The sequence below is a fragment of the Martes martes genome, assembly GCF_963455335.1.
Source record: "Martes martes genome assembly, chromosome: 17".
In the NCBI taxonomy this organism is placed as follows: Eukaryota; Metazoa; Chordata; class Mammalia; order Carnivora; family Mustelidae; genus Martes; species Martes martes.
Genome location: NC_137905.1, coordinates 1,633,628 through 1,660,377, shown reverse-complemented (window position 1 = coordinate 1,660,377; position 26,750 = coordinate 1,633,628). Strand labels below are relative to the sequence as shown.

The 26,750-nt window shown below is 65.9% G+C and overlaps 1 protein-coding gene across 10 annotated transcripts in view; it reads left to right on the top strand.

Moving 5' to 3' along the window:
• The window catches only part of ZFPM1 (zinc finger protein, FOG family member 1), a 65,333-nt gene that overhangs the window by 24,517 nt on the left and 14,066 nt on the right, over positions 1–26,750 (top strand). For all 10 annotated transcript variants that reach the window (XM_080829452.1, XM_080829449.1, XM_080829448.1 and 7 more), the window contains 3 exons: positions 979–1,104; positions 3,514–3,639; positions 23,819–23,952. In XM_080829452.1, coding sequence (XP_080685578.1) covers positions 1,020–1,104; positions 3,514–3,639; positions 23,819–23,952 — 345 coding nt within the window. In that variant the 5' untranslated portion in view covers positions 979–1,019. The remainder of the gene's footprint in view (positions 1–978; positions 1,105–3,513; positions 3,640–23,818; positions 23,953–26,750) is intronic.

Below are 26,750 nucleotides of genomic sequence, written 5' to 3'. Positions count from 1 at the left end.
GGCAGATCCAGCGCCAGCCCCCGTCTCGGGGGCTCAGGGCCCAGACTGGGACAGCCAGAAGGGGCCTGGGGAGACGGAGGGCAGACTAAGGAGGGACACCTGCTCACCAGTGTTCCCTCTGTCCGCCCCCCTGGACGCCCTGGTCTGACCTCAGGGACGGAGGGTTCTGCCCAGACCAGCATGAGGGACACCCCTGGTGTGTGTGTGGCTCCCCCCCCCGCCCCACGAAGTCTCTGGGCCCTCAGTCCGCCTTCTCAGCCGCAGGGATCCCTGTGGAGGCCCCCGCGAGACGATGGGGTCGGAATCAGGTGCTGCGGGCCCGAGGCCCTCAAGTCCCAGAGGCCTAACTGCTGACACCTGTGCCCTCCCCTACCTGTGCCCCGTCAAGCAAGGACTCCCGGAGCCCGGTTTTCCCGGTGCTTCCTGGACGCCACGCACGGGGCCCACCCTCACGGAGCTGCCAGACCGCAGCGCCTGAGTGTGGGGGGCTCCTCGGGGCACCCACTCTGGGCCCAGGAGAGCGTTACCCCCCGTCTGTGGGGCTGCACGCACACACTGCGGCTTCGAGAACCCCCAGAGGGGCCTGGCGAGGGTGAGGCAAGGGCTGTCATCCATACAACCCCCAGGAGCCCCTTGAACCAGAAGGGGCAGCGTGTCTGCTCCCACAGCTTGGAACAGAGCGGAGGGGAGACCCAGGGAGGTCCCGGGGGTCCGGGGGGCTGAGAGGTTGCAGAGCTGGGGGTGGGGCGCGGGACGGTGCAGGACGGTGCAGGACGGTGGCGGCGACCCCGGGCGTTGGAACTGTTGCCGGCACTGGGGTTGATCCAAGGGTGAGGTGCACACGGGTCTCGGGGGTGCGGCTCATGGCCCCTGGCCCTGTGGGGTGGCGGAGCCTGTGCCCTCTGCCCGGGAGGGGGTCTGGAGGCGGGGGCCGTCACCCCACAGAGCCTCACGATTCCCTTCGGGCTGTGTCTGCAGGTTCCCTTGGAGACGTGGAGGCTACGGAGGAGGCTCAGGCCATGGACGACACCTGCCTCCCAGAGCGGGAGGCCGGAGCGCCGGAGCCCAAGCCCGAGCCTGAGCCCCCGAGCCCTTCCAGTCCAGGTGAGTCGGGCGGTGGGTGTGCTGGAGGCCGGGGTCCCACACCCCGCGCCATCCCACCCCTTCCCACGCCCGCCCCTGTGAAGCGCATCTTGAGCTGGCTGGTGTCTTGTGGGCCCGCGGCTGGGGGGCTAGGCGGCCAGGGCCCTGACCCCCAGGGCCCGGAGGGGCGGGCGCAGGACACATGTGCACCCTCAGCGTCGGGAGAGCCTTGGGAGTCCAGCCCCTCCTGGCTACAGATGGGGAGACAAAGGCCTCATTGGGGAAGGTCTAGCCCAGGCTTGGAGGGGGAGTCCTGGGCTTGAGTGACCTTGAGAAAAGCTCTGTTGACCCTCTGTGGGATGGGGGCAGGGAGGCCTCAGCACATAGCACGTTCTCCTGCTATGGCCCTTTACCCTGTTTTACAGACGAGGGAGCGAGGCCCAGAGAGGTTAAGGGACTTGTCCAGGGTCACACAGCCTGTAAACACCCGAGTAACTAACGATCTGATCCCAGCCCTGGATTCAGGGTGATCGCCCTTCTTACAAAACCTGCTTCCCCTAGGCCCATACCAGGCACTGGAATCTTTCCTTGGACCCTCTCGGTGGCAGTTTCGGGGCTGGGGGTGGTGTTGGAGAGAGACCCAGGGGTGAATCAACCTGACACCGGGAAGCCTGCTCTCTGGACAGGTCCCCAGAGGGCCTCCAAGTGAGGACAGCCTCTCGAGCTAGCCGTACCCCCAGACACCCCCAGGAGGAGAGGCCTCCCTGAGGTGGAGGCGCGGGGGGAGGTCAGCACCTCACCCTTGTTTTCCTGAGGAGGAAACTTGGCTTGGGGGATTAGTGGGGGATCGGGGCTGCCTGCCCTGAGCGTGACTCGCCTCTCCCTGCCTCCCCCCTGCTGCCTGAGGCCGAGCCCTTACCGCCAATCAGGGCCGTGAGGCTCTGGGCACATGCGGCCCAAGTGACCCCCAGGCCATAGTCTGATGGGAAAGATACCGTCCCAGGCCGGACCACTTTGGAAGGCAGTGAGTGGGCAGCATGATGGGGTGAAGGAGAGATTGCGCAGAGCCTGAAAGGGTGCACAGAGAGGGGCACGCCTGCCAGGGCAGAGGCCGCAAGGGGACTGGCAAGGGGACAGCAGAGGTCCCAGGCCCACCGCGCTCACTGTGGACCTCCCCCCGCCCCCGGCCCCCGGCGTTCCCCAGTCTCCGTGCATCCGTGCCCCGCCCCCTGGGATGACCACAGGCCCAGAGCCCGGCGAGCCTCGTCCTTGGAGACCTGCTGGCCCCAGTGTCCCTTTCCACAGTGGCAGGCTCACTGGGAGCAGGGGCCGAGGCTCCCTTCCGGCCAGCTCACCCAGGGACAGTGGCTGGGGAGCCGCGTCGCGTTCATTACTATTCTCTCTGCCTCCCACCTTCTCTTCCTGGCGGCTAGAGGTGCGGCCTGCGTGCCCCCCAGCCATTCCCTGGGGCCCGTGCCCCTGCCCTGACTGAGCCTCAGTTTCCACATCTGTGTCTGGGCGGCCAGGGCTGCAGGAGCACATGAGGAGCCCCCTTATCGCCCCCGCCATCATCACTGCTGTTGGGCGCTGTGTGCCACGGGGGGCGCCCAGAGCTGCCAAAGGGCAAGTGCCTGTTGCTGGTGGACTTTGACCCGGTGGTTTTCCCGGGGAGCCGGCCCTTATCTGATCTGCTCCTCACTGGGGCTGCGCGCGGTGGGGGCGGGGCCCAGGAAGGAGCTGGAAAAAACAGCCGGGGTTGCACCTGGCACAGGCCGTGGTGATAACGCAGCGATGGGCGAGATAAGGCGGCGGGAGGGGCGGGCCTAGCTCGGCTCCCGCGCAATGGCTGGAGCTCAAATGCCAGCCACGTTGATTTATAGCCAAAAATAATAGGACTTTTATACTGTGTGATTGATTTATTTGATGTTAATCACGGTCCTTATCTTGGGTATTAATAATCTGCCGGGCGCATGACGTCACCAAGGGGGGGCTTTTATGGGAGCTCATCGATTGGGGGCTGCGGGAGTTATCAGGCTCAGCAGGGAAGGCAAATATGCCCTTTGGGCTGGAATTGGGTTCAGGGCCCGGCTCGAGGGGCCCCCAGCTGCTGGCACAGTAGACCGAGGAGCCGGGGCCCGCACGTGTGCCCGCTGGCCTGGGTGTGCCTAGTAGGGCACGCTACGCTCTAATTATTGACTGCAGCTAGAATAGCAATTATTGCCACAATTAATGAAGGGATGAGAGGTTTTAAAGGCCCAGGAGAAAACTGAGGTGTCTGCCCCCATTAGAGCCAGCCTGGGTGTGGGGGTGCCCTTGGGCACGTGTCACCCACTTGGGCCTCAGTTTCCCTCCCAGCCACAGGGCAGGGTGGGGAGGTGGGTGAATCAGCGCTCAGGGATGGTGGGGCCTGATGGTGCTTTCTGTCTGCAGACGCTAACGCCCCACCCCGACCATCACCGCCGCCCCCCACGCCCCCAGGAGGCCCCCAGGAGATGGAGAGGCAGGAGCCAGACACGAGGCTGGAGGAGGAGTCCGGTGTCTCCTGGAGCGGGCCAGGTAACGCACACCTGCGGTCAGTTGGGGTCTGGTGGCCCAGCCTTCTGAAAATCTGGGGAGACTGCTGTCCTGGCGGCTTGTGGGGGACACGCACCACCTCCTGTCTGAGGAGGCCAGCGGGCAAGCCTCTGAGCCAGGGTCGGGGCCCATGCCGAAGTCCAGCCCGCCCGTGGGGCTGGGCACCACGCTGTGCCTACAAGTCCCGGGGGCTCCCAGGAGGCGTTCCCCTCGGGCTGGGAAAGAAGAACAGGTGGGAAGGGCAGGGAGAGACGTTGCGGGGGTACATCCAGAGGGTCGTCCCCGCTGGGCTGGGGGTCCAGGTCTGTGCGGGTGGCTGCAGCCACGTGGGAGACCGGCGTTGGCCCCACCTGCCCGGTGCTGGAGCCCGGGGTGTGGTTTTGAGGGGAGTTTCCTGCCCCCCTTCGGCCTGATCACCAGTTTGCGGCCAAAATTCTGAGCAGAGGTGTTCTCCGTGCGCTTGCACCTTTACGGATAACGGAGAACCTGGACATCCCGTTCTTTGTAATTCTGAGGAACGTGGGGTGGCGTGGGGGGTGTTTCTAGGGCTGCGTCTCCAGGCACAGGCATGGTTTGTCTTCAAGGGCTGGGGACCAAGGGCAAGTGCAGGTGCGGGAAGCATCCATTGAGCACCTGCTGTGTACCAGATGGCCAGGAGCAGGCGGGCCTCGGACTGTGCATGCCGCTGTGATGCGGGGGAGGCTCAGGGACGGTGGCAGGGGGCACACAGGCAGGGCCTTGCTGCGGGGTCAGGGAGGGCTTGGCCAGGGCCCAGAGGCTGCCCATTATTCTCCTGAGGGCCACAGATGGTCACAACCAGGACAGTGACCCCACGCCACGGGGAACGCGAGTCCGCTCTCAGCCCCTCCCCCCTGGCTGGGCTGTGGTGTTGCCTAGGAGCCGCGCATCCTGGGTAAGACAGCGCTGGGGGTCCCCGCTGCTCCCCACAGCACGGCAGGCCTGCTGCCCCTCACAGACTGGGCGTCATGTCCCTCAGCTGTGACCCTGCCATCTTGGGGTCCCGTTGATGGCAGGGGGCGCCCAGGTGTCCTGGCAGATAGGTGGCGGCCACGTGTCCTGTCTCCACCAAGGCGCAGCTGGCCCGAGGGCGGGGAGGGGGGTAGGGGGGCGTAGGGCCCTGTGTCCTTGGGGCCCTCAGGGCCTAGTCAGGCACCGCTAAGCCGCATGCCTACCTGCTGGGTGCTTGGGTCTGCCCCGGGGCCTTCCACACACAGGATGGTGCCATGAGCCTTGGGTGGGGACCCTGGAGCCAGAGTGCGGTCCTTGCCTCAGTTTCCCCAGCTGCAGACGAGGTAACAACGAGGCCCCCACAGAAGGCAGGTCAGCGCTGCCACGGGCCGTGACCCTTCCCGTTCGTCATCAGGAAACTTCCTGTTCCAGCGCAGGGAGCAGGGACCACCCATGGGTCGGAGGGGCCCTGCCTGGCCGCTGGGCAGGCCATAGGCTGAGGCCACAGCCGCCAGGGAGAGCGTCGTGGGGAGAAGAGCACCAGGCAGCCCCCACGCCAGCCTCTGAGGTGGACACAGCATGACAGAGGGACTTATCCAAGGTCACCCAGCAGGGAGGCGGCAAAGCGGGTCGCAGACCTGACTCCGGAGGGGGCTGTGGTACGTCAACGCCAGCTTCCGTCGCCGCCCCAATGGGCCTCACCCACCCTTCGGTGTCAGAATCCTCACCCCCACTTTGTAGATGGGCCACGGAGGCCCCGAGAGGCCGAGGACTGACCCCAGGGCAGGGGTTGGCCCCGGGGTGGCTGTGGTTTAGGGCTGGGGTGCACCCTGTGGGGCCAGGGGGCTCCCTGTCAGCCTCCGCAGATAGGAATATCTGTACAGTGGGCAGCGATGGGCCGATAAGGCGCCAGTGGCCAACCGCCGTGGGGCCTGCCCCCTATCAGACCCCAGGCAGGCCCACTTATCGCCCGCCAGGGAAGCCAGAGAGGCCCACTGAGCCCTTATCTCTGCGGGGCCGCCCGTGCCAGCGATGGGGCAGCAGGGCCTGTCCAGGCCAGCGTCCCTGAGGGCAGTGCCCAGCCCAGTGACCTGCCGCGGCAGAGGAGGGTGCCGCCGTGGCCTTTGCCCACAAGCCCTGCCCCCCCGTTCCCCTTCTCTGACCTCTGAGCCCCTCTGCCAGTCCTGGGCAAGCCTCTCTCCCTCCCTGTGTCACTGAGTCTGTCTGGCTTCTGGCTGGCAGCTGCTTCGGTGTCCCCAGATGTGGAAAATGCTGGACGACCCCCGGGTTCGGGGACCGGGCTCTGGAGGCCAGCCTGGGGGACACCAGCTCCCGTTCTCCTCTGGGATGGAGGAGCTAGCTTGGACCCCGGTGCTCCAGGCGCTGCCTGGCTTTGGGGGAGTGACCGGGCCCCAAGCCTCCATTGCCCACCCAGCGTGCACGAGGCGGGCCCTGGTCATCTCACAGAGCCCCGGGCTCAGCAGGCACCCAGCATGGTGCTCAGTGCTCGCCCCCACCTCTGCTGTCTGGGTGCCATCCACTGACCAGGGCTCATGGGGCTCTAGGGGACCCCCTTCGCCCTGGGGGACCCACCATGCAGGGAGGCCCAGGGGAGGGTGACCGCAGCCCAGCAGAGACCGGGCATCAGGGCCTCCGTGCCGCAGCCTAGCACGTGCACTGTGGCTGCCCTTCCGGGGGTCAAGGCCCAGAGTGGATGGCCACGAGCATCCCCAGGGCTCCCCGAGGCGCCAGGCAGGAGAGCAGCCTCCCAGAAGGGCCTGGACACCCCACCAGCACAGGAGCAGTCTTGGGGGAGGCGGAGCATCTTCAACACTGGAGTGCGGGTCCAGGATGCGTGAGGGGCCCACAGTCTCCCAGGACCATTCCTGCCCCTTCCTGATGCCTGCTGACCCCAGAGCTCCAAAAGCAGTCCGGGGGCAAAGGGGGCTCCTCGGGGGTGTGTCTTCGTGTGAAAGAGTTGGGAGCTCCGTGGGCGGCTGGCGGCTTAGCTTCTGAGCGTCACGGGTCCCACGGGAGCCGCTCCTGTAGCCACCCTGAGAGGCAGGAGCAGGGCGCCCCCAGGCACACCTGGCCAGGACTGAGTCCGGCTTTGCCGAGCGACTGTGGGCTGCTTGCCTGACCTCTTGGGACTTCCGTTTCCTCATCTCTGCGTTGGAGCTGGGGAGATCCAAGAGTGGTGGCTTCCCGGGGGGCCTGTAGAGAGGTCATCCCCGCAGCTGGCAGAGGGCCAGCCACAGTGTTGTCCGGCCACCCGGGCAGCCTGCAATCCTCTGGAAAGTGGGGTGTCCGTGGGGTCCGTGGGAAGAAGCCACTGTTGGGCCAGAAAGGCACTGTGGCCCCAAGGCAGAGAGAGGCTGCCCTCCGCAGTGTGGGCTCATCTCCCCGATGCTCCCTCCTGCCCTGGGCACGAGAAGCCCCCACTGCACCTCGAGTCGGTGGGGCCAGGTGGGAATGGAGACCCAGCTCTGAGCCAGCACTGTCACCTCTGTCCTCTGAGGTGCGGGACAGCAGCCCACCTCGGGCGGGTGGCAGCCAGGACAGAGCCCACCCCAGGGGTTCCATGAATACCCTCTTGGCCCTTGTGGGTTGGTGTGCAGGGATGTGTCCGTGCAGTGAGCTCGAACCACACCAGCGAGTCAGCCACGGGGTGCGTGGGGGAGGAAGGAGATCCTGGCGGGCCTCCCAGGGCAAGAATGTCCTCTGGTAACAAGTGGAGAGTCTGAAGGCTCGGGTGCGATTGAGGCCTGGCCAGGAGGCCCTGGGGCCTGAGCAGGGTGCAGGGGAGAGGTGGAGCCTGGTCCCTGGGCTGTAGAGAGGGGGTTACAACCCATGATGGGGAAGGCCCCCCGTAGGGCTTGGGGAAAGGGGGATGCTGGGCTGGGGGCTTTGAAGGGAAAAATGGGTGCGAGGAAGGGGGGAGCTCAGTATTTTTGTCTTTGAAATGACCTTGTGCGCTGGAGGGGCTGGCTGGCTGTTTAAAATTCTGATACGCAAATGTCTGAGAGCTGAAATCTGCAGTCCCCAAAGCTTGTCTGGAGGGCAGCTGGCCAGGAGCTCTCTGCCTGTGAGGGGTCGGCCCCCTACTCCCTGCCCCCCAGCCCTCCTGCCGTCATCCCATCCCTGCCCCCTGTCTCCCCATTTAACATTTAGGAAAAGCAGGTCAGGCGCACAGGCCAGCCCTGTTAGGACCGAGAGCCTCTAGGGTCCCGTCCTGAGTGTGGGTCCTGGGTCCATCATTCGTCATCCACCTCCTGGCCCCCATCGGAGCCCCTGTCCCATGGCAGTTGGCGTGCCCCCAGCCTGCCTGGCTGGGTTCGGGAACTAGATGAAGGGAACGGCTGTGGGGACCCTGGAGGGGACGGTCCAGGAGCGTCCTCTGCAACCAGCCTCATGGTGTGGGGTCCCTTCCCCGCCGGCTTGCCTGGCACGGGGCAGGCGAGAACCTGCTCTCGATCTGCCGGTCTGGGAGCCAAGGTCCAGACACCCCCGCTGGGGCAGTGGGCGTCCAGCTGCTGAGTGCTAGGCTGTCCACAGGTGCCACCTGCCGGGTGGGGAGCAGGGAGGTGAACCTGGGAGGCCCACGGCGGCTCCCCACCAGTTCTGGGGTCATCAGGTGGTTGTGAAGAGGGAAGGGGTAGTCAGACTCACACTTGGTGGCCAGGCCTGGCTTTGTGATCAGAGCCCCAGGACCGGGGTCCCTTTTACCCACAAGTACCGTGGAACCTGGAACTCTTTCCTGGTGGCCACTGCTTACAAAACAAAATCTGGCTGGTATCAGGGGTTACCTTTTTTGTCCCCATCTCAGGCCCTGGAGGCAGAGACGGGAAGGCTGGCCATGTCCTCATGGCACTGTAGGTCAGCAGAAACCTCCCCAGCCAAGGCCTAAAGGACCGACTAGAGTGGGGTGAGGGAGTTCAGACATGGAGCACGCATGTGCAAAGGCCCTGAGGTTTGAGTACCCAGGTGTGGCTGGAGCATTAGGATGGACGCAGATGGGTCAAGGTCTGGGCTCAGTGCAGGGACCATACATGGCTCTTCTGTCTTGGCTCTAAAATGAGGGACTGGAGGGTTTTAAGTGAGGTGTTTGGCTCACTGCTACCTGGCGGATGGGTCGGAAGATTCCCCCAGAGAACATGGTACTGTGAGGGGCCGGAGGAGCTGGCTGCCTCCTGCTTGATCTGTGGAGCCTCACCCCCCACCCCCGGGGTCCTGGGGAGCCTGCTGGAATCTTGGCCCCCGGGGTGAGAGCAAGGGCGTCCGGCTGCCTATCTGGGCCGTGCTCGACTGGCTAATCTCATTGCCGGAGTTTCGAGGCAAACCTCAAGGTTTGTTATCGGGCAGCGGGCAGTCGGTCTGCCGAGGCAGGACAGTCTGTCCTGACGGACAGCCCGGGAGATGGACCGATAGGGCCTGGCCGCACGTCCCCTCCCACCGGCTCCGTGTGTGTGGGTGGGAAAAATCATTTCAGCTATTTTGCGTTATCGTGGGGCCTGGCACTGCGGCCCGATAGGCCTGTTTGTCTTAGATTAACAGATGGGGGAGGGGCAAGCGAGGGGGGATGGCGGATGGCAAGGGTCAGCCTGGGGTCAGCAGCTCCAGAGACCAGACCCAGTGGCTGGGTCAGGAGCCACGTCTTCTGGGCGTCCCCGGGAAGGGAATCCACGCCAGGTGGGCCCCGGGGGACGTGTGCCCCAAGACCCACGCCGCAGGCCCTCGGCCCCTCCTGAGCCTCCCCATCTCACAGCCGAGCAGACGGGGACTCCAGGAGACGGGGGCGGCCCGGGGCCAGGGTGCTGTGTCCCCTGCGGTTGGCCCGCCTTTCTTCTGCACAGGTGCTTACTGAGCACCAGCTGGGGGCCCCGCGGAGTGGTCCCTCCGTCCCTCGAGGTGTGTTGTGGGGCCGCAGGCCGTGGAGCCCAACGAGCGTGGTGCCCGCGGCCCAGGAGTAGGGAGAGAAGGGGCTCTGACTCGCTCCGCAAACACGTGGATGTTCGATGCTGCCTGGGGCCGGCCACGTCCTGGCGGCCGGAGAGCCGATGTCCGAGTCCGGGAGACAGAGACCGAGTAATACGGGAGCAACGAGGTCATGTGTCCGAGGAACAAAGGGGGGTGACGCCTCGCCGAGCCCCCACGGCGCCCAGCCCACGAGAGGGAGGAGAACCGCTGCCCCAGGCAGAGGGCACAGGGGAGGGGAGAGCCCCCTGCAGCCAGGGTGCGTGCAGGGTGAGGTGGGAGGAGGCAGGCTCAGAGCAAGGGGGCTGCCTCGCATACGTGGTTGTCTTGGAAACAGAGTTCAGCCGTCAGCCGCTCCTGCTAGCCAGGCCCCTGGGGGCATTCTGACCGCTGGACCCTCGGCCTGCGTCCACCACCACAGCTCAGGCCTGCCCATCTCTCTGAGCAGGGCCTGCAGGGGGGCCCCTGGGCCAGGGCTGAGGTGGGGGCTATGCGTGAGCCCGTGGCCTGTCCTCCGTGGCTGGCCTGGCCCCCCGGAAGCTCCCTCTTGCACTACCCAGCGGGCGCTGGGGGCCAGGCCACGCACTGCACCCCAGAAAGGCCGTGTGCAGAGGCACGTCTGCGGTAAGACCGGTCTGTCCCTCTCTGGTGGGGACTTTTGAGGCACGGAGCTGGCTGTGGCTTCCCCCATGGCTGGGCTGCTGACCCCTTGACCCCAGGCAGCCCCTCACGGTAATTAGTGGCTCTTTACCACACCCAGACGGGCCCTTGGCTGGTTCTGTCTTCCATTTGCACCCCCAGCAGACACGTGGGCCGCAGGTCCCCCGGGGCCCGGCACCTGTGAGGGGAGCAGGTGTTCGAAAGACCCCGAGACCGCCGTCCTGCCGCCGCAGCTCGTCCCGTGGGCTCACTGGTTGGTGCCTCTGTCCGTTGTGCACCTGCTGTGTACCAGCCCCTGTAGTAGACACTCGGGGGACACGGCCTGGACAGACAGCCCAGCCACTGCTCTCCTGGGGCCACAGCCCGGGGCAGAGACAGCAGTGAGGGGCGCGGACGCTGAGCCAGGGTTGCAGAGGAGCGGGCGGGGGGCAGGGATGCACACAGACCGCGCACGGCTCGGGGAGCAGGCTGCAGACGCACTGGGTAACCCACCCCATAGAGCTCAGCCCAGCAGAAGCCCTGTGGTGGGACTACAGTGGGGGAGGGAGGGCCGGGGACAGGGCTCACTACTTGGGGGGGTGCACGAGAGACCCATGAGGGAGCCGGTGGAAGTTTGGCGGCAGATGCTGTGCTCCCCATTTTACAGATGTGGAAACTGAGGCCCCCAGGGCCTCACTGGGCACTTGAGTGGAGACTGAGCCCATGGCCCTGCCTCCTGGGGAGCGGCCCCCTCTCAGCCCCATCGCACACAGTCCTCAGGGGCTACCCCAGCCCCTCCCCAGTTGTAGACACTGCTTGGCGGAGGGCAGGTAGACAGAACAGTGGCCCGAGTCTTCTGCCACCCGACGGCGGGCGGGGGCCCCAGCCTGGCCGCCTGCCCTGTGCTGCCCGCTGACCTCACCGGCCTTCCGGGAGCGGCTATCTGTGGCCGGGGTGGCCTATCTCGGCCGCCGAGGCTAATCGAGCCGGCTTCCTCCTCCGCCCTCCCGCCCGGCTTCCTGCCTCGGCCACACCGCCCCCTGGCCCCAGGCTGTGTCTGAGCGGCTGCCTCACCCAGGCCAGCCCCTCCCAAATGTCAGTGGCCGTAGGTCGGGGTCTCCCTGTCCACACCTGGGGGACCCCTTCCAGAACTCTCGCTCCCTGTCCTCCTCCTAGGCCCAAACCCAGACTCTCCCCGGCCAGGCCATGTGGCCTGGGGTATGTCAGCTCAGCATGCTCAAGCCTGTGACCTCCATGGGGAGTTGGCCACAGATACGCACCTACGAGACACCCGGGAGGACGGGGCTGTTCGCACCACAGCAGCCACCCTGGCTATGGCTCTCGCACAAACCAGCAGGGCTCCCTTCCCGCGACCAGCACTGGTCCCGTGTCTTGGCGGCCAGAAGGATTCCCCTTGCCGGTGTCGTTGTCCGCCTCCCCTGTCCCTCTCCTGTTCTCCCTGGCTGGCGGGGCCCCACAGGTGGCTTCCAGCTGTCCCCTCTCACTGGGCGCCTCGGGCCCACTGTGCCTTTCTGTGGGCTCGGCTGCTCCTCTGGGATGGGGACAGGGCGTCTGAGCTGTCTGGAGGCAGGAGGAGGGTCAGGGACGGGCCTGGGCAGGGCGGGCAGCCAGAGGGCTGCAGGGCACAGCAGCCCCCCCGGAGCACGGTGTGGGCCCTCGCCGTGGCCGTGTGGCCTCTGCTGGGATGTGCCAGGGTCTCGCAGGATCTGCCCCAGCCCCAGGGAGTGGGCTCCTCGGTCACACCCACCTGACAGACGGAGAAACTGAGGCTTGGCACGGTGCAGCGGCCGTCTCAGACCCGGGATGGAAACCGGGAGCGCCCACAGCCCTCCTGCCCACCCCTCGGGCCGACACTCGGTCTGCCGAGACCCCCTCCCCTGCTGCCAGCGTGGGTCCCTCCTTATTTATTTATTTATTTATTATTTCTCTATCTCTGTGCGTAACTTTTGATTTCCTCACCGTGCTTTTCCATTACGGGCAGCGGTGGACGTGGCCGATAAGATCGGTCCCTGGAGATGGGACAAAGGGGCTGCCATCGGCTCGAGGACTGGTCATATCCTGCCCGAAAGGGCCAGGCTGGGCCTGAGATGCGGCGTGATGCTATCGCAGGGGCTTTTGTGTGTCATCGCAAGGACCCCCCCCCCCCCCGGCCCGGGACCCGCCTCTGCCCCCTGCAACGGAAGACTTCGGCCTCCGTGCCACATCTGCTCGGCACCACTCCCCCGGGTCCCGGCCGTGGCCTCGGCAGGTGCTCGGGGGGCCGTGGTCTGCATGGGGCCTGCAGGGCCTTGGCTTCCTGAAACTGGGTCTGCCCGGCCGGCGCTCACAGCTGCCCCTGTGTGCCACCTGGACTCAGCCATTCGGCTCCTGGGAATTCATCCCCGCGGAGTCCCCTCCGCGTGGACGGGCATCGGCCTGTCCTGTGCTCCTGACAGGAGCACAGCCACTTCCTTCCTCCGTTATTTATTTTGCTGACCTCTCAAATCTCTAGAAGAGGGAGAAGCAATCCTTAGAGAAGCGAGGTCTATAGGGATTCCTCCTCGCTTGGCCTGCCCGTGTCTCTCCCCGCACACGCTCGCCTGGGTCTTGTCACGGCAATAGCAGATCTGAGGCTAAACCCTGGAGGCCCCGCACCTGCCCACCGCCTGCCCCACGCCCTGGGCCTCCGCAGGGGCTGCAGAGTTCCCAGTCACCCCGGCCCGGGGCAGGAGCAGCCCCTCTCCCGACGGCCCGGGACCTTGCTGGGTCTCAGAGGCCCCGTGCCACTGCCCTGACAGATGAGCGAGGGGTGACGGTTGGAGGGGAGCAAGCCGCATGCCCTGACAGCTGAGACGCCCCGCGGTGGGCTCCACCCAGACGGCACAGGGCACCCGATTTGGGGCCCGGGGGGAAGCCTGAGGGCTCCTGAGCCGAGGAGAGGCGGGAAGGAGCTGGGCCTGCTGCCGGCAGAGGGCATCACACTCTTCCCCTGCTCGGGCCCAGCCCTGTTCCTCACTGCTCCCCCCTCCCCAGGGGCATGAAGGCAGAGCACTGGATGCGGTTGGACCCCTGGGCTTGAACTCTGTCACCCCCCCCTCACCGTGTGGCCGGGTCCTCCCTGACCTTGGTCTGGCCTGGGAAGGGGAGAGGAACCGTCCCGACGTGATGGCGGGGAAGGGGGAGGGGCGGGTTTGAGGACCGGTCGGCTCAGCGCCGTGAAAGCCGGTGTCTGCAGGTTCGCCACCCCGTGTAGGCCCAGGCCTCTCCGGGGGCCTAGCCTCCCCCCGGCGTGGGAACGCCGCCTCTGTGGGCGGGGCAGAGGAGAGACGCTGGGCTCAGAAAGGATCAGCAGGTGTCTGGGGACCATTGGTATTTCTGGAAGGATCTTTGTAAGCCCTAAGGGGCTCACTGGGCCCTAGGCGCTGGCAGTGTCCTGTTCTCCGTGACGTCAGGTGACCCCGGTGCCCGTGGCCGCCCCCACCCCAGGTGAAGGTGGGTACCTGCCAGGCTGGGCTCACTACCCAGGGCCAGCCCTCCACCCTTGCGACCACCCGGCTTCTGCCCAGACACTCACCTGCCACCTGCCCTTCCATTTACGGAGCGGAGACTAGGCCTGGACCCCTGGCCACACCCCAGCCCAGACAGGGAGCAGCAGGGTGTGCTGGCCAGGCCAGGGGCCAGGAGGTGGTGAGTTGGAGGCCGGATGGGAAGGAAGGGCCCTCAGTGGCGTCGGCCCCTGGGAAGACGGGGCAGGGGCTAGAAGGCCGATAGGAGCCAGAGAGGCTGTTTGCGCAGGAGACATTTTCTTTACCTTATCGCACACCCTGCTTCCAGCCGGCCGCAGGGACGAGGCAGGGCCGGGGAGGGCCAGGGACCCCCACCCCGGCTCCCAAGCCTCAGGGTCTCCCAGGAGCTGATGGGACTCCCTCTCCCCACTTCACAGCTGGGAAGACGGAGGCCCCCAGACCCACGGCAGTTGGCTTTTCAAGAAGGCTGGAGGGACCACAGGCTCTCTCGCTCAGAGGTGCCAGGAAGGCGTGTCCTTGGGCTCCGTGGGGCTGTGGGGGGCCAGGCAGCCTCATGGGCCTGGCACGTAGACCACCCAGGGGTCTCGCCCCCCCCCCCAACCCCGTGTCTCCTCCTGCCAGGCGAGCTGCTCTTGGCTTTTTCCGGAAGGCCTAGTGTCTGAGAGCACAAGCCCACCCCCAAGAAGCTCTGGGTTGGGGATTCAGACGGGGTGATCAGAGTTCAAGGCAGCCCCCACCATAACCTGCTCCCCAGACCTGACTTTCAGCTGCCCACAGCGTCCCTTCCAGCGACCCGGGGCCTGGTCCCGATGGCTCTGCCCCATCCCAGCCCCACAGACCCCCCTGCCCTCGGGGCTGCTGCCCCCGGGCGGTGAAGGGCCCCCATGAGCCCCACCCTGCGCTGCTGGTGAGTCCCAGGAGGCCCCAGCTCCGCCATTAGCTGGGGCCAGGGTTCAGCCCGATAAAGATGGGCTGTTGTTCTGTGTCAAAAAAATCAATAATTTCCAGTGATGTTCCAGCGATAGGAAGAGAAGTTCCCAGGCACCAGCTGGTGGGTGGGGCGGGGGGCGGGGAGCGCAGAGGCAGGGCCGCAGCTCCTGTTCTAACCCCTGCTGGCCTGTGGTGCGGACCCGCAGTGGTCCAAGGGCAGCTCCCGGTGACCCAGGCCCAGCCCTGCCCCTCCTGGCCTGCCCCCCCCACACCCCGTGCTACTCCTTGTATAGGGGTGCCCCCCCAGCACAGGCAGGGGTGTGGGGAGGGAGGTCCCGGGGTCCCACGTGTGTGCCCGGGCCCATGGCTTGTCGGCTGCTCTGGGTGTCCAGCATTGGCTCTGCCCCCTGCGGCCCTCCTCCAGGCACAGGTGCCCCCGGGTCCCAGGCACCGCCAGGGCCTGTAGGACACGGCCGTCAGTGACCCCGGCCTGAGGCATGGGCAGCCCATCAGAGAGGCTGAGTTCATGGACCGTGAGCGTCCAGCCCCCAGCACTGGGGGCAGGGGTGCTCAGGGTAGAGGAAGCAGGAGGCAGGGAGAGGCCAACAGCCAGCGGCATCGCCCCCACTGCCTGTGCGAGGGGACGGGCACACGGAGGCCCCAACCGGGGTGCCCAGGGCCATCCCCTGGGGTGGGCGCTGTGCCTGGCACCCACCGGCCTACGGCAGAGCCAGCCTCCGCGCGTCCCTGCTGGCCACCCCCTACAGCTGGCTTCCAGGAATGTTGCGCGCCTGTCAGCTCCCCCCGGGCTCAGGCCAGCCCGGTGTGATAGAACCACGGGCAGTAGCACCTGGTGGCAGAAGGGAGGTTAGAGCACGTGGCACCGCGCCCAGGGGGCGGGCACATGCGGCCGAGGCCCCTGTCCGGTGGACAGCGCACCCCGGGCAGGCTGCTGGGGGCTCCTGGCAGATAGGCCGCAACCCCAGGGAGTCGCTCCCTGGGCCGCAGGGTCTGAGCTCCGAGACCCACCCGCTCCAGCCTAAGCCCAGCTACTGAGGAAGGAAGGTTCTGGGCTTGAAGCCCTTTGAAGAACTCTTGTGCCAGAGAGCCCTTCCCTCTCTGAAGCGCCCTCACACTGCAGGACGGTGAGCCTGCCTCTGCCGCGGCGGGGGGCTGGAAGTCCCAGATTGTGGGTGAATACAGTTTCTCAAAGATGATGGCCGGTGGTCCTCATTTTTATGTGTCCTCAGGTCACGGGGTCTGGGCCTCCCAGCGGAGCTCTGGGGGGTTGCCCAGGCCAGAGGCAAGGTGGAAACCCTCACCCCAGGTTCCTGAGAGGCGCTCAAGCCCTGAGACCTCAAAGGACTTGGCCCTTGAGCCGGTGACCGCATGTGTGTCCATGTCCCCCTGCCCCCACCATCTTACTTCCTGGGGCGGCACCTGTCCCATAACTCCCTCTCTCGTGGCTACAGCAGGTGCCGTGGGCTCGCTGCCTGTGCGCGCACAACCTGGGCATCGGGATCCTGTCCCGCCCCGCCCACTCAATGGGCCAGATTCGTGGGGGTGAGGACGTGCTGCTCGAGTAGGGGTCAGAGCCACCTGGGCTCTGGGATCTCAGACAATCCCTCAACTTTTCCAAGCTCGCGTCTCTCAACTGGCGGAGAGCACAGGAGACGGACCGCACCGTTTTTGCCAAAAAGCTCTTTTAGCCCCGTCCCTGCGACCCTTCCTCCCCACTATTCACAGAGGGGAGCCTGGGGCCTGCGATGGGGCGGGCTCTGCCCAAAGGGGCTGTGGCCCCTGGCGATAGGGAGGCTGGGATCAGGCTCTGCCCATTTTCTCCTGATGTGGGCTTCAGCTGTGGCTTGGTCCAGGGGGCGAGCTGGCCGGCGGGGCCCAGGCCGTCTGGGCATACTGGCACTCCCGCCGCCCTGCGAGGTAGGAGACAGCAGGACCGCCCCCGGGCCTGCCGGCTCCCCAGTGGGAGTCCAGCCACTGCCCCAGGCCAGCCCACGGGAGAGGCCGCGCCAGGTCAGGCCTCCTGCGCAGCCACGGACAGCGCCTCCCTGCCCGCTGCACTCGGACCTCGCCGACCCACCAGCACACAGCCCCGTGCCCTCCTCATGCCCATGCAAGGGCCTCCCGCTCAGCCTGTCCCCAGGGCCCCTGCTCTGGCCTGGATGCCCCATCTGTATAGGACGAGAACGGGCGCGGACAGGACAGGTCCGGCAGGTGAAGATATTCCCAAAAGCCGACGGGAACTTGCCGTCCCCTCCAGCCAGACCCCGGGAGGGCGGCGTCCGCACGGAATCGGCACTCCCGTCCCCACCGGCAGGCTCCCTGGCCACAGGCCTGCCGTTCCCAAGCCTCAGGGAGCGCCCACCCACCTGGCTGGGTTCTCCGCGCACCTCAGGGTGACTGTCCGGGAGGTGACCCCCGTTGGCTCTATCCATGTGACCGGGCTCTGCCCACCATGTGTGGGTCCCAAATCTCCCCTCAGGCCAAGGCCCGTGGGACCCAGGTGGGCAGCTGGAGGCAGCGGCCGCTGTGGCCTAGCGCCGAGGTCTCGGGGGGAGGAGTGGGGTCCCGTGATGCTGTATGTACCTGAGCCCGCAGGAAGCCCCCTTACCTCCAAGGGTGGGCTCTGGTGTGGTCTGTTCTAGGAGCGGGACGCCCCGGGCCCAGAGTGGTTGAGAGTCTGGCCAGCGTCCCGTGGGGACCACTGTGGCCTGGCAGGACGCTCCCGTGCACCCGCCATGTGTCCCACGCTGTCCTTCCTGCCCCCCCCCCCGTTGCGCCCCCTCACCTTGCGCTGATCTGAGAGGCGGGGGCTGTTCTCCCCCATGTCACATCAGCAGAAAGTGAGGGCAGGGAGGGAGGTGGCCCATGCAGCTGGGAGATGTGTGTCCTGGGACGCAGGCCCGGGTTCGAGAGCTCCCAGGGTGGCACAGACCCTGCGTCCTCCCCGACGGCTGGGCCCACAGGGGTCCGTCTTCCACCCCTCCTGTAGGCAGCGCGGTTCCAGAAGGACCGGCAGACCTTAGACAGCAGTGGCCTCTCTCTGTCCTTCTAGGACCTCACCTGCCGCCAAGCTCGTGGCTTCCCCAGTCAGGAGGACTATGTTGGGGGCAGGGAAAGGGCTGGACTTGACAGCCAGTGACCTTGGGCAAGTCATGCCACCCTCAGGAACACTGGGCTTATACTCCCGGCCCGGGCCAGTGGGGTCTGCACCTGCAGGGGGAGTGGCCGAGCGAATGAGGAAAGGGTCTGCCTGGCCCCTCACTGTGGGACAGCTGGTGCCCGCTGGTGCCCCCCACACCGCCCCCCTCACCCCTGCTGGTCATGCTGTGCCCTGTGACCTCGAGAGAGTGGCTCACCCTCTCTGGGCCTCACTTCCGTGCTCATACAGGACATTTGGAAACACACACAGCCTCCTAGCCTTACCCACTCTGGGTGAGCGCCACAGAGACTTCTAGAACCCCGCAGGGTGGGGCCGGCTCGGCCTACGGCTTTTTTCCTCTCCCTCTCCCTCTTTTCCTCTCCCCCCCTTCTTTTTGTGACTTTTATCAAAGGCAAACAGCATGATCCTTGAGATAGGGCCGCTCCCGACAAGGCGGGGGCCAGCTGGCCCATGGGAGCCACAGGGTGGGGCCAGGCGATGGGCCGGTTAGATGAGTGAGGGCTGGCGGTGACCCTGGGACCCCAGAGCGCCCGCACAGGCCGCGGGCTGCGGGGCCTGTGGACCTGCTGTCTGCTCTGGAGACCACCCGCCATTAGCACGAGCACCGCCCGGCCCCTGGAAGGAGCAGCCCACCCGCCAGGTGCAGAGGCGGCCCCAAGCTCAGGCGCTCCTGCAGATCCCAGGGCTTCCCCTAGTCAGAGCCGCAAGACAGCCGTGGGGGTGAGGGCGGGGGACCGAGGCCCGGCGGTCTCAGGGTCGGAGCCCCACACCTGACCATTGTGGCAGTGACTGCATCCCTGCCGTGGGACCCCAAGCTCTCCAGGCTGCCTCTGCAGACCGGCGGGCTCACTGTGCACACCGTGGCCCCAAGGGCTCTGCCAGGCGTGAGGCAGAGCTGGCCAGGGGCCGTGGCTCAAGGACCACCCTGGGCTGGGCCCCACGACCCGGAACGGCCCGGGGAGGGAGAGCCGTGCTGGCCTCCCAGATGAACACGCTCACCTTTACCCTCACCGCTACCGGCCCAGCAGGTAAACTGAGGCCAGCAGGTGCTGGGCAGAGGTGGGACCCTGCCCCGGCCTGCTGATTCCAGACCCCAGGTCTCTTACCCGGCTGCCCCCTCCGTCGGGGCCCCAGAAGTGGCAGCACTCGTCCCTGCCTCCTCTGGGGTGCCGTCAGAGGACTCTGAAACCTAAGCTGACTACTTTTCTAAGATTTTTTATTTATTTATTTGACAGAGAAAGATCACAAGTAGGCAGAGAGGCAGGCAGAGAGAGAGAAGCAGGCTCCCCGCTGAGCAGAGAGCCCGATGCGGGGCTCGGTCCCAGGACCCCGAGATCATGACCTGAGCCGAAGGTAGCGGCTTAACCCGCTGAGCCACGCAGGTGCCCCACCTAAGCTGACTTTTAGATCCTATAGATATGCAGGCCTGAATCCTGGCCTCGGCTCCTCAAGATGCTCGGGGGCAAAACTGAATCCTGCGCGACGTGTTTGTTCTGGAAATAACGTGTGAGGTTGTTTGCTGGGATGAATTAGTCTTGGTCCTGATGTGGCATCTGTAGCGACAGCCTGACCCCCACGGGGGCCTGGACAGAGGAGGAGGAGACCAGGACAGAGGGGAGACTGAGGACAGAGCAGGAGTCGTCAGCCTGCCCCATGCGCCCGCCGCCCCTCCAGTGGCATCCCCGTCTTTCTGCCGCCTTCTGCATCAGCCCCGAAAAGGACGTCGGGGACCTGGATGTGAGCGTGGCTGGGGCTCAAGTCTCACCTCTCCGTCGCGGGTCTCAGGCCGGTAGCTTAACCCCTCCGAGCCTGGGTTTCCCCCTCTGTACACTGGGGGAAGAGCTTCAGTGGCTGTGCGAGGCGCGAGGCCAAGGCTTGATACGCGGGGGCTGGGAATCACGTCGGGATCACATGTTCTCGGGGCACGTGGCATCACCTCTGTGACCCCCTGTGGGGACAGAGGCCAGGAGTTGGAGTTGGAAAGAGAGAGTTGGAGTTGGAAAGAGAGAGTTGGAGTTGGAAAGAGAGAGCAGCCCGGAGTTGGAAAGAGAGAGCAGACAGGGACCACAGGAGGGTGTCAGGGAGAAGGACACCTCCACCTGGAAGCCCACCCCAGCTGGCCCACCCTCCCGGCTGCCACTGCCCATGTCTCCTGGAAGATGCAGAGGACAGAGGCCATGTCTCCCTCATGCCTGTGCCTGGTGCCCACGCGGCACTTTGAGACTGAGTGAGCACTGAGTCCCGAGTCCAGAGAGAGCCTGCGGTGTGGCTAGGGTGCTCGTGGCCCCAGGCTTCTGTTTGGTTGGGAGCTGACCCTCCAGCCACCACGGGTCCGCTGGCTATTAGAGGCTTAAAACTGTCTTCCTGCCTGTCAGTCCCCCACCCCCACCCCCAGCTCTGCGTCTCCCACCCCTTCGCCCCTCGCCCTCACTCATCCACACTTTTAGTCATCCTTGGCCTTCAGCTGAACCCTCTTGAGGCTCCCAGCCCTCCAGGAGCGGGTGGCCCCACCCACCCCTGCTTTCCTGATGCAGTTTTGCTTCTGGGTGTGAGAGGGTCTCCGGTCGGTGCTGACTGGGCTCACATACTGCCTGACCATCTTTCCACTATGCAAGAGGTTGGACAGGAACTGTTTGCTAGAAATAGGTTATCTGGGTAGATGGATGTTGAACGTTGCCAGGGCCACCATGTACAGTTGCCTGGGTTGTACACTGTGACAAGGGCTCTGGGTGAGTGGGGGGTGAGATCCAGCCATGTCCCCCTCACCCAGCCAGGTACCTACCATCGCCCTTCATGCACCAAGCGGCCACCCTTCCTAACGCACAGCCCCTCAGAACCCGCCTCCCCGAAGCAGGAAGGTGGGTTTTTGTGGTGAGCATTGCCCTATCCCCAGCCCGAGTTCCTCGGCCCCCTGGCCTCCTCCCCTCTCCCTGGCCTCGAGCGGCCCCCCGCCAGGCCTGAGTGCCGGGCTCTGCCCGGAGGCCTGCAGAATGGCAGCCTTTATCGGGAACCAGCCCTCCCTCTGGCAGGGCACGATACCCAGAAGATGGAGTGGCCGCCGTGGGAAGCGCCAGCCACGCTGTTATCTGGGAGGCTCGGCCGGCCAGCCCTGGGGTTCCGATTAGGGAGCAGGGCTGTTGGCTGTGGGCGCCCACAGGGGCGGGGGGAGGCTCACTGGCTTGGCTCCTTCCCTCCATCAGCATGAGGCCAGGGCCCCAAGACAGAAAACCTGGGAAGCCTGGGGCTGCCCCCCGACCCCTCCTCCACCCTCGGGGACCCCTGGGCCGGCCCCTACACGCTGGATTCTCAGTGGCTCCTCCTGCGGGAAGGTGGGTCCCCCGCCTCAGGTGGAAGGTGTCGTCTCCCGATGGGGGCTCCGCGCCCAACGAGGCCAGGAATGGGCTCCTTCCAGGACATCTGGACGCTGACGGAGAATGAGGTGGGAACGGAGGGGCTCCCGGTCACCACCCCTATCTCATCTGTGGTCCCGGCAGGTGAAATGCCGCCCAGAGAGGCGTACGGCCAGCCCTGCTCAGAGGTCCAAGGGCAAGCCAACCCCTGGTTGCTTCGAGGTTTCTGGGGGCCTATAGAGGAGCTGGCTGCAGCATGAGGGCACTGGACGGTTCCCCCGTGACCCCCCGCCAGCGGCTGGGGAGCGGGGGTGCGGCGCACAGGCTCAGCCCATCGTGGGCTCCCCACCAGCCTCGGACAGCTTGACAGATGAGTGGACGGACAAATGAGTCCCCAGCAAGCTTGCCTCTGGGCAGCCTTCTCCTCCTCATCCCCTCCCTCCCATATGCTGGTCCCCCAAGGGCCAGCCAGGCAGGGAACCAGAGACCCACATACACCCAGGGCCCTGGTTCAGATCCTGACAGCCCCTGCCAGCTGTGTGACCTCTTGGGGCCTCAGTCCTCACCTGTAAGGGGCGTAAGGAGAAGGCGGACTTAATTGGCTGGAGTAGGGGTGGGTGACTGTGCCGGCTGGGTCACACTCCCGTCCCTGAGAATGGGCCCTGCAGGGCCAGGGAGGGGTGGCCCATGGGCAACGCCCTGGGCTGGGGCCCAGGTGTCCTGGGTGGACTGGCGAGGGACGTGGACCGTGGTGGGCGAGCTGCAAAGTGACAGAGCCAGTCTCTACCCCTTCTCCAGGGGGCTGATAATGGGGCGCAGGCCTCCCCAGCCTTGTTCTGGTCCCCTGCCATCTTATCTGCCCCAGGGAAGACAAGGACCCAGTTAGAACGTTTTAGCTGGGCCTCCTGGCGTATTTACACCTTATCTCTGCCATTAGGCCGGCAGTTATCTGATAATCAGGCCCATTAAGGCCGCAGCCTGCCCGATCGGGGCTCCAGGAAGTGGGGCCGCCGCCACAGCGCTTGCTTGGGGACCAGGCCAGGCCACGTGAGGCCTCCATGGGCCCAGGCAGCCCGGATGGCACCCGAGGTACAAGGTAGCCTGGCCTTCCTGGGCAGAGGGTGTGGGATCAGGGAAGGGACCGCCCTCTGAGGGCGCGACCGCCTGTCCCCGCGTCCCAGGAGGACACTGAGAGGCTTAGGCGGTGCAAAGAATCCCCAGGGCTGCCCCAACAAGTGCACACAACCTTGGGGTCCTGACACCTCAAAAATCCGTTCCCTCCCAGGGCTGGGCCAGGGCCGTGTCCCTCTGGAGGCTCCCAGGGCAGTGGGGGAGGAGGGTCCTTCCTGCCTCCCCCAGCTCCAGGGGCCAGGGTCCGGCTTCCTCCTGACCCTGTCCCTTGGGTCTCTGACTGCCCTGTCTCTTCTCTGGGTCTCTTGTAGGGACGTCCGTCACTGGGTTTAGGGTCCCGTCAGTTAATCCAGGAGGGTCTCCTCTCAGCCTCTTAACTTGATTACGTCTACAAAGACCCTTTTTCCAAATAAGGGCGCATTCACTAGTTCTGGGCAGATGGATCTTCTAGGCGCCAGCGTCCAGCCCCCATAGAAGGTCCTGTGGACCGTGCGGGGAGGCTGGCTGAACCCGGGAGCCTGATTCCAGACCCTGTCCCGCCCTGGGGAGGATGACGGTCTCAGGGACTCACAGCAGAGGCCCATGTGTCTGTAGAAATGCAGCCATGCCCTGTGGTGGCCCTCCTACCCGTGCCCCGGGGCCCCTGACGGGCCACAGGAGCACTGGGCGCCTGGAGGGTTGGCAGCTCCCCTCCCACCATGGCACAGGCGGCCACAGCCCCCAAGCGTCGCAGACCCTCATCGAGGAGAGGCCTCTCGGTGAGGCAGCAGGTCTCAGGGCCCAGGCCTTTCCAGAAAGTGAGCGGCGGTCCCGGCAGCAGCATCCTGGGGTCCCCGTCCCTGCCCATCTGCAGGGAGTGAACGGAGCCAACGTCAGGGCCCCCCAGGGGCAGACTCTGGCTTTGCCCAGGGCCTTGGGGTGGTGTGTGGCTCTTTGGCTTGGTTTCTGCTCTGCGCGCTGTGCTAAGCGTGTTGGTGGGATAACACATTCCGGCCTCGTGCAGCCCGAGGAGGCAGGAAGTCTCGGGGAAATCCGGGCCCAGCATTTTCCCAGCTGCCATCACAGGCTTGCTCTGTGGGTCTGGGGGGGCTCAGGCCAGTGGGGAGGGCCTGGGAGGACTGTGCGGATGGGCGGCCAAGAGGCCAGCCTCACCCATGCCGGCACCCTCCACTGTGCGCCCCCCGTGTGCTGCAGGAGACACACGTCCTAACAGAGCGGCCGTGGTCCCCCCGGCTCAGAGCCGGCTGCGGGCACCGCGTCCCATCCCCTGCGGCCCCCAGACAAGGGCTTGCTGCAGGGGTCGGCCCGGCTCCCAGGACCACAGGCCCCCCGGGGTGCCCCCATCCCGGCAGCTGCTCCCAGTGGGCTCGGGGTGCAGAGGTGGAGTGCGCCGGGCCAGCGGCGGGGCTGGGTGGTCACCGCGCCAGGCACGCCTCACTCCCCGGTGCTTCTCCCCACAGACGAGCTGGAGCTACTGCGGAAGGACGGGCAGAGCTGCGTGAGGGCTCGGCACAGCCTCGCCGAGGGCCTGTCCTGGGGCCCCTTCCGTGGGAACGTGCACAGCAAGGTCTCGTCGCCCGGGCAGCTGGAACCGGTAAGGAGCCCCAACCCCGGCCGCCCACCCTCCGGCTGCAGGGCAGCAGCCTGGGCAGAGGCCGGCCCGGGGCACAGACCCCCTCAGCTGTGAGAGCCCAGCCCTGGTTACACTCTGGCCCCGGAGCGCCTGCCCCTCTGCGCACACTGCGTTGGGGAATGTGGGCCTGAGGTGTTGGGACTGGGAGGGTGGGAAGGAGTTGGCTGCCTGGGAGCACAAGGAAGGCTTCCTGGAGGAGGTGACACGGGAAGGCCTTCTTGGAGGAGGCCATTAATGAATGAGTAGAAGTTGCCAAGACAGAGAAAGAGACGCGTGTTTGGAGTAGGGAGGCGACAAGGAGCCCAGTGTGGGGCTGGACCTGGCCTTTGTGGGCAGGGACAAGCGAGGTGGTTTTCCGGGAGCTTGGGGACCGCGGCAGCAGAGACGCTGAGGTTCAGTTCGTCCCTGGGGGTCCTTCTGGTGCCCCAGGGTCTTCACGTCCTCAACACTTCTGACCGGCCTGTGTCACTAAGAAGCCCACGCAGGCGGCACCGTCCCACCGGTCGCCACCACGAGAGGGTCACCCACTTCGGGGTTAGTGCTTTCTTACGGAAGTCGGTCTGCGTCCTCTCGCACGGGTACCAAAGCTCCTTCTAAAATACACTGGTGAAGACAGGGCACTGGTGTCTGGGAAACGATGGCCACATGCACAGTGTGCAGCAGGACCAGAACCAGGAGGGGCTGGACCGTGACGCGTCCAGAAACCTCTCCCCACCCTGCTGCCCCTCACTTGAAAGGCCAGGAGGCCCCCGGGTGGGTCCCCTCAAGCCCGGGCTCAGGCGCCCCAGACGGGCAGGCACAGCCACAGCCTGGGCCCTTTCTGATTCCCGATGTCGCATTCAGGTGCGACTTGACCCAGGTGCACCCTGGCTGGTGGGTGCCCCTCAGTGCCGGGCCTCCTGGTCCTCAGGCCCCAGGTGTGGGCCTCTGGTCAGCCTTCGTGTGGTTGCGGGCAGTGGCAGGGCTGCAGGGCAGGGTTCCCCCACGCGGAAAGACCGGGTGCTGCCCGGGCAGCTCGATGCAGCCGCCATCCAACAGAAGCCCCGTTTCTCAGCTGCAGAAACCAGGGCGCAGGGACTAGGCCTGCAGCGGTATTCGCGGGGCTGGTGGGGAGCCGCCAGGGGAGTGCGCCGCTGCAGACCCTCGGACCGCCGTTCACAGTGCCCACGTGCGTCAGAGTCTCTGGGCTGGGGCCCGGCTCCGGAGATCCAGGCGGTCTCCCAGGATCTAGACGTGCAGCCCGGCCAAGGCCCCCCGGGCCACCCACGCCGCCCATCATGGCAGAGCACCTGGGCTCAGGGGAGCGCGTGCTGGCCTCGGCCGTGCGGTAGGAGGCTGGCGGGACTGAGGCCTCCCGCCCCGGGAGCGGGCCAGCCCTGCGGCACAGGGTCTGGAGCCCATCGCCTCCTCCCCGTGGCTGTTCTGCTCCCGGGCGGGGTCCTGAGCAACTTGAGCTTCTGCTCCTGAGCCTGTGGGGCTGCAGTGGGGACACAGGGGGGCCCTGAAGGGTCCCTGGGGCCTGCAGACCCTCCAACGTCCCTGCAGAGGACAGGGTGGCAGAGCTGCACCTTGTCTGTAAAGTGGGGCAGCTGGTGGCACGCCCGCCTCCCAGGGCAGCTGGGCAGGTAGATGAGACAGTGCCTGCACGGTGCTTACCACCAGCGCACAGGACGGCTGGCCCTCCTGTCCCACGGCCCAAGCAGGGAAAAATCAGTGGCGACCACAAGGCAGACTTTGGCTCCGCAGAGAGAATGGAGTTTTCTGGTGTTCTGGTGTTCCGAGCAGTCTCTTGAAGCAGTGAGCTCCCCATCACTGGAGGCATGTAAGCAGGAGTTGACTTTTCAGAGGGTGGGCTGTGGAGGGGCAGTCCACGGCTAGGAGGAGCAGTGTGTGCGCTCAGAGCTCCCCGTCTGAGTTCTCGTAAGCACTGACGAGATAAAGGGGTGCGCCTGTGTGTGGCCTGCCCCCTCTCCCCTGCTCCCCGCTCTGGAGACAGTCCATCCCTCCGGGACAGGCAGGTGTCACTCCCTGCACACACCACGTGTGCCCTCCTCACGCCCGGCCCCAATCTTCTCTGCCCGCGCCACGTCCGCGTGCTCCCCACCGCACGGAGGAGGAGGCTGAGTCTCCCGCAGGCTGAGGGACTTGGTACTGGTGTCAGAATCAAGTAGCAGTCGGGGATTCCACGCTGAGACCTCCGCAGGCTCTGTAAGGACAGGGCTGACCCGGCCCCATGGTCTTGGCCACGTCCCCACCCCGTCCGCCCTCCTCTCTGAGGGCTTTGTCCTCCTTGGGCCCCGGGTGCGGGTCAGCCTGGGGGGACTTGGCACAAGGTTGGAGACGCTCTCCAGGCGGGGAGATAATGTCCACAGGGAGTGAGGGACCAGCGCCAGGGAAGCCAGTGGCCTTTGAGGCTCTGGCCGAGGAGCTGAGGGAGGAAGGAGCCTCGTCTGCTCGTCCCTGCAGCTTTATCTCCCGCAGAATTAAATCCTTGATTAACCCTTATCTCCCCAGCAGGCGCTATCTGCGCGTCGGCGCCGAGTGTCCAGACACACCGTACACGATGATTGATTTCTTAAAGATACGCGCGCCTTTCCGATACTTCATTTATTGTCTAAATATTTTTGCTAACATTTCAGCGAGCCCCTTATCGAGCTCAGCTGATGGGTCCCAGTTCTCTCCCCCGTGTATCTCCCAGCCCGGATCGTCCCGTCAGCCGCCGGGCGGTGTGTCGTAGCTGTTCGGAGAGGGCCTCGACA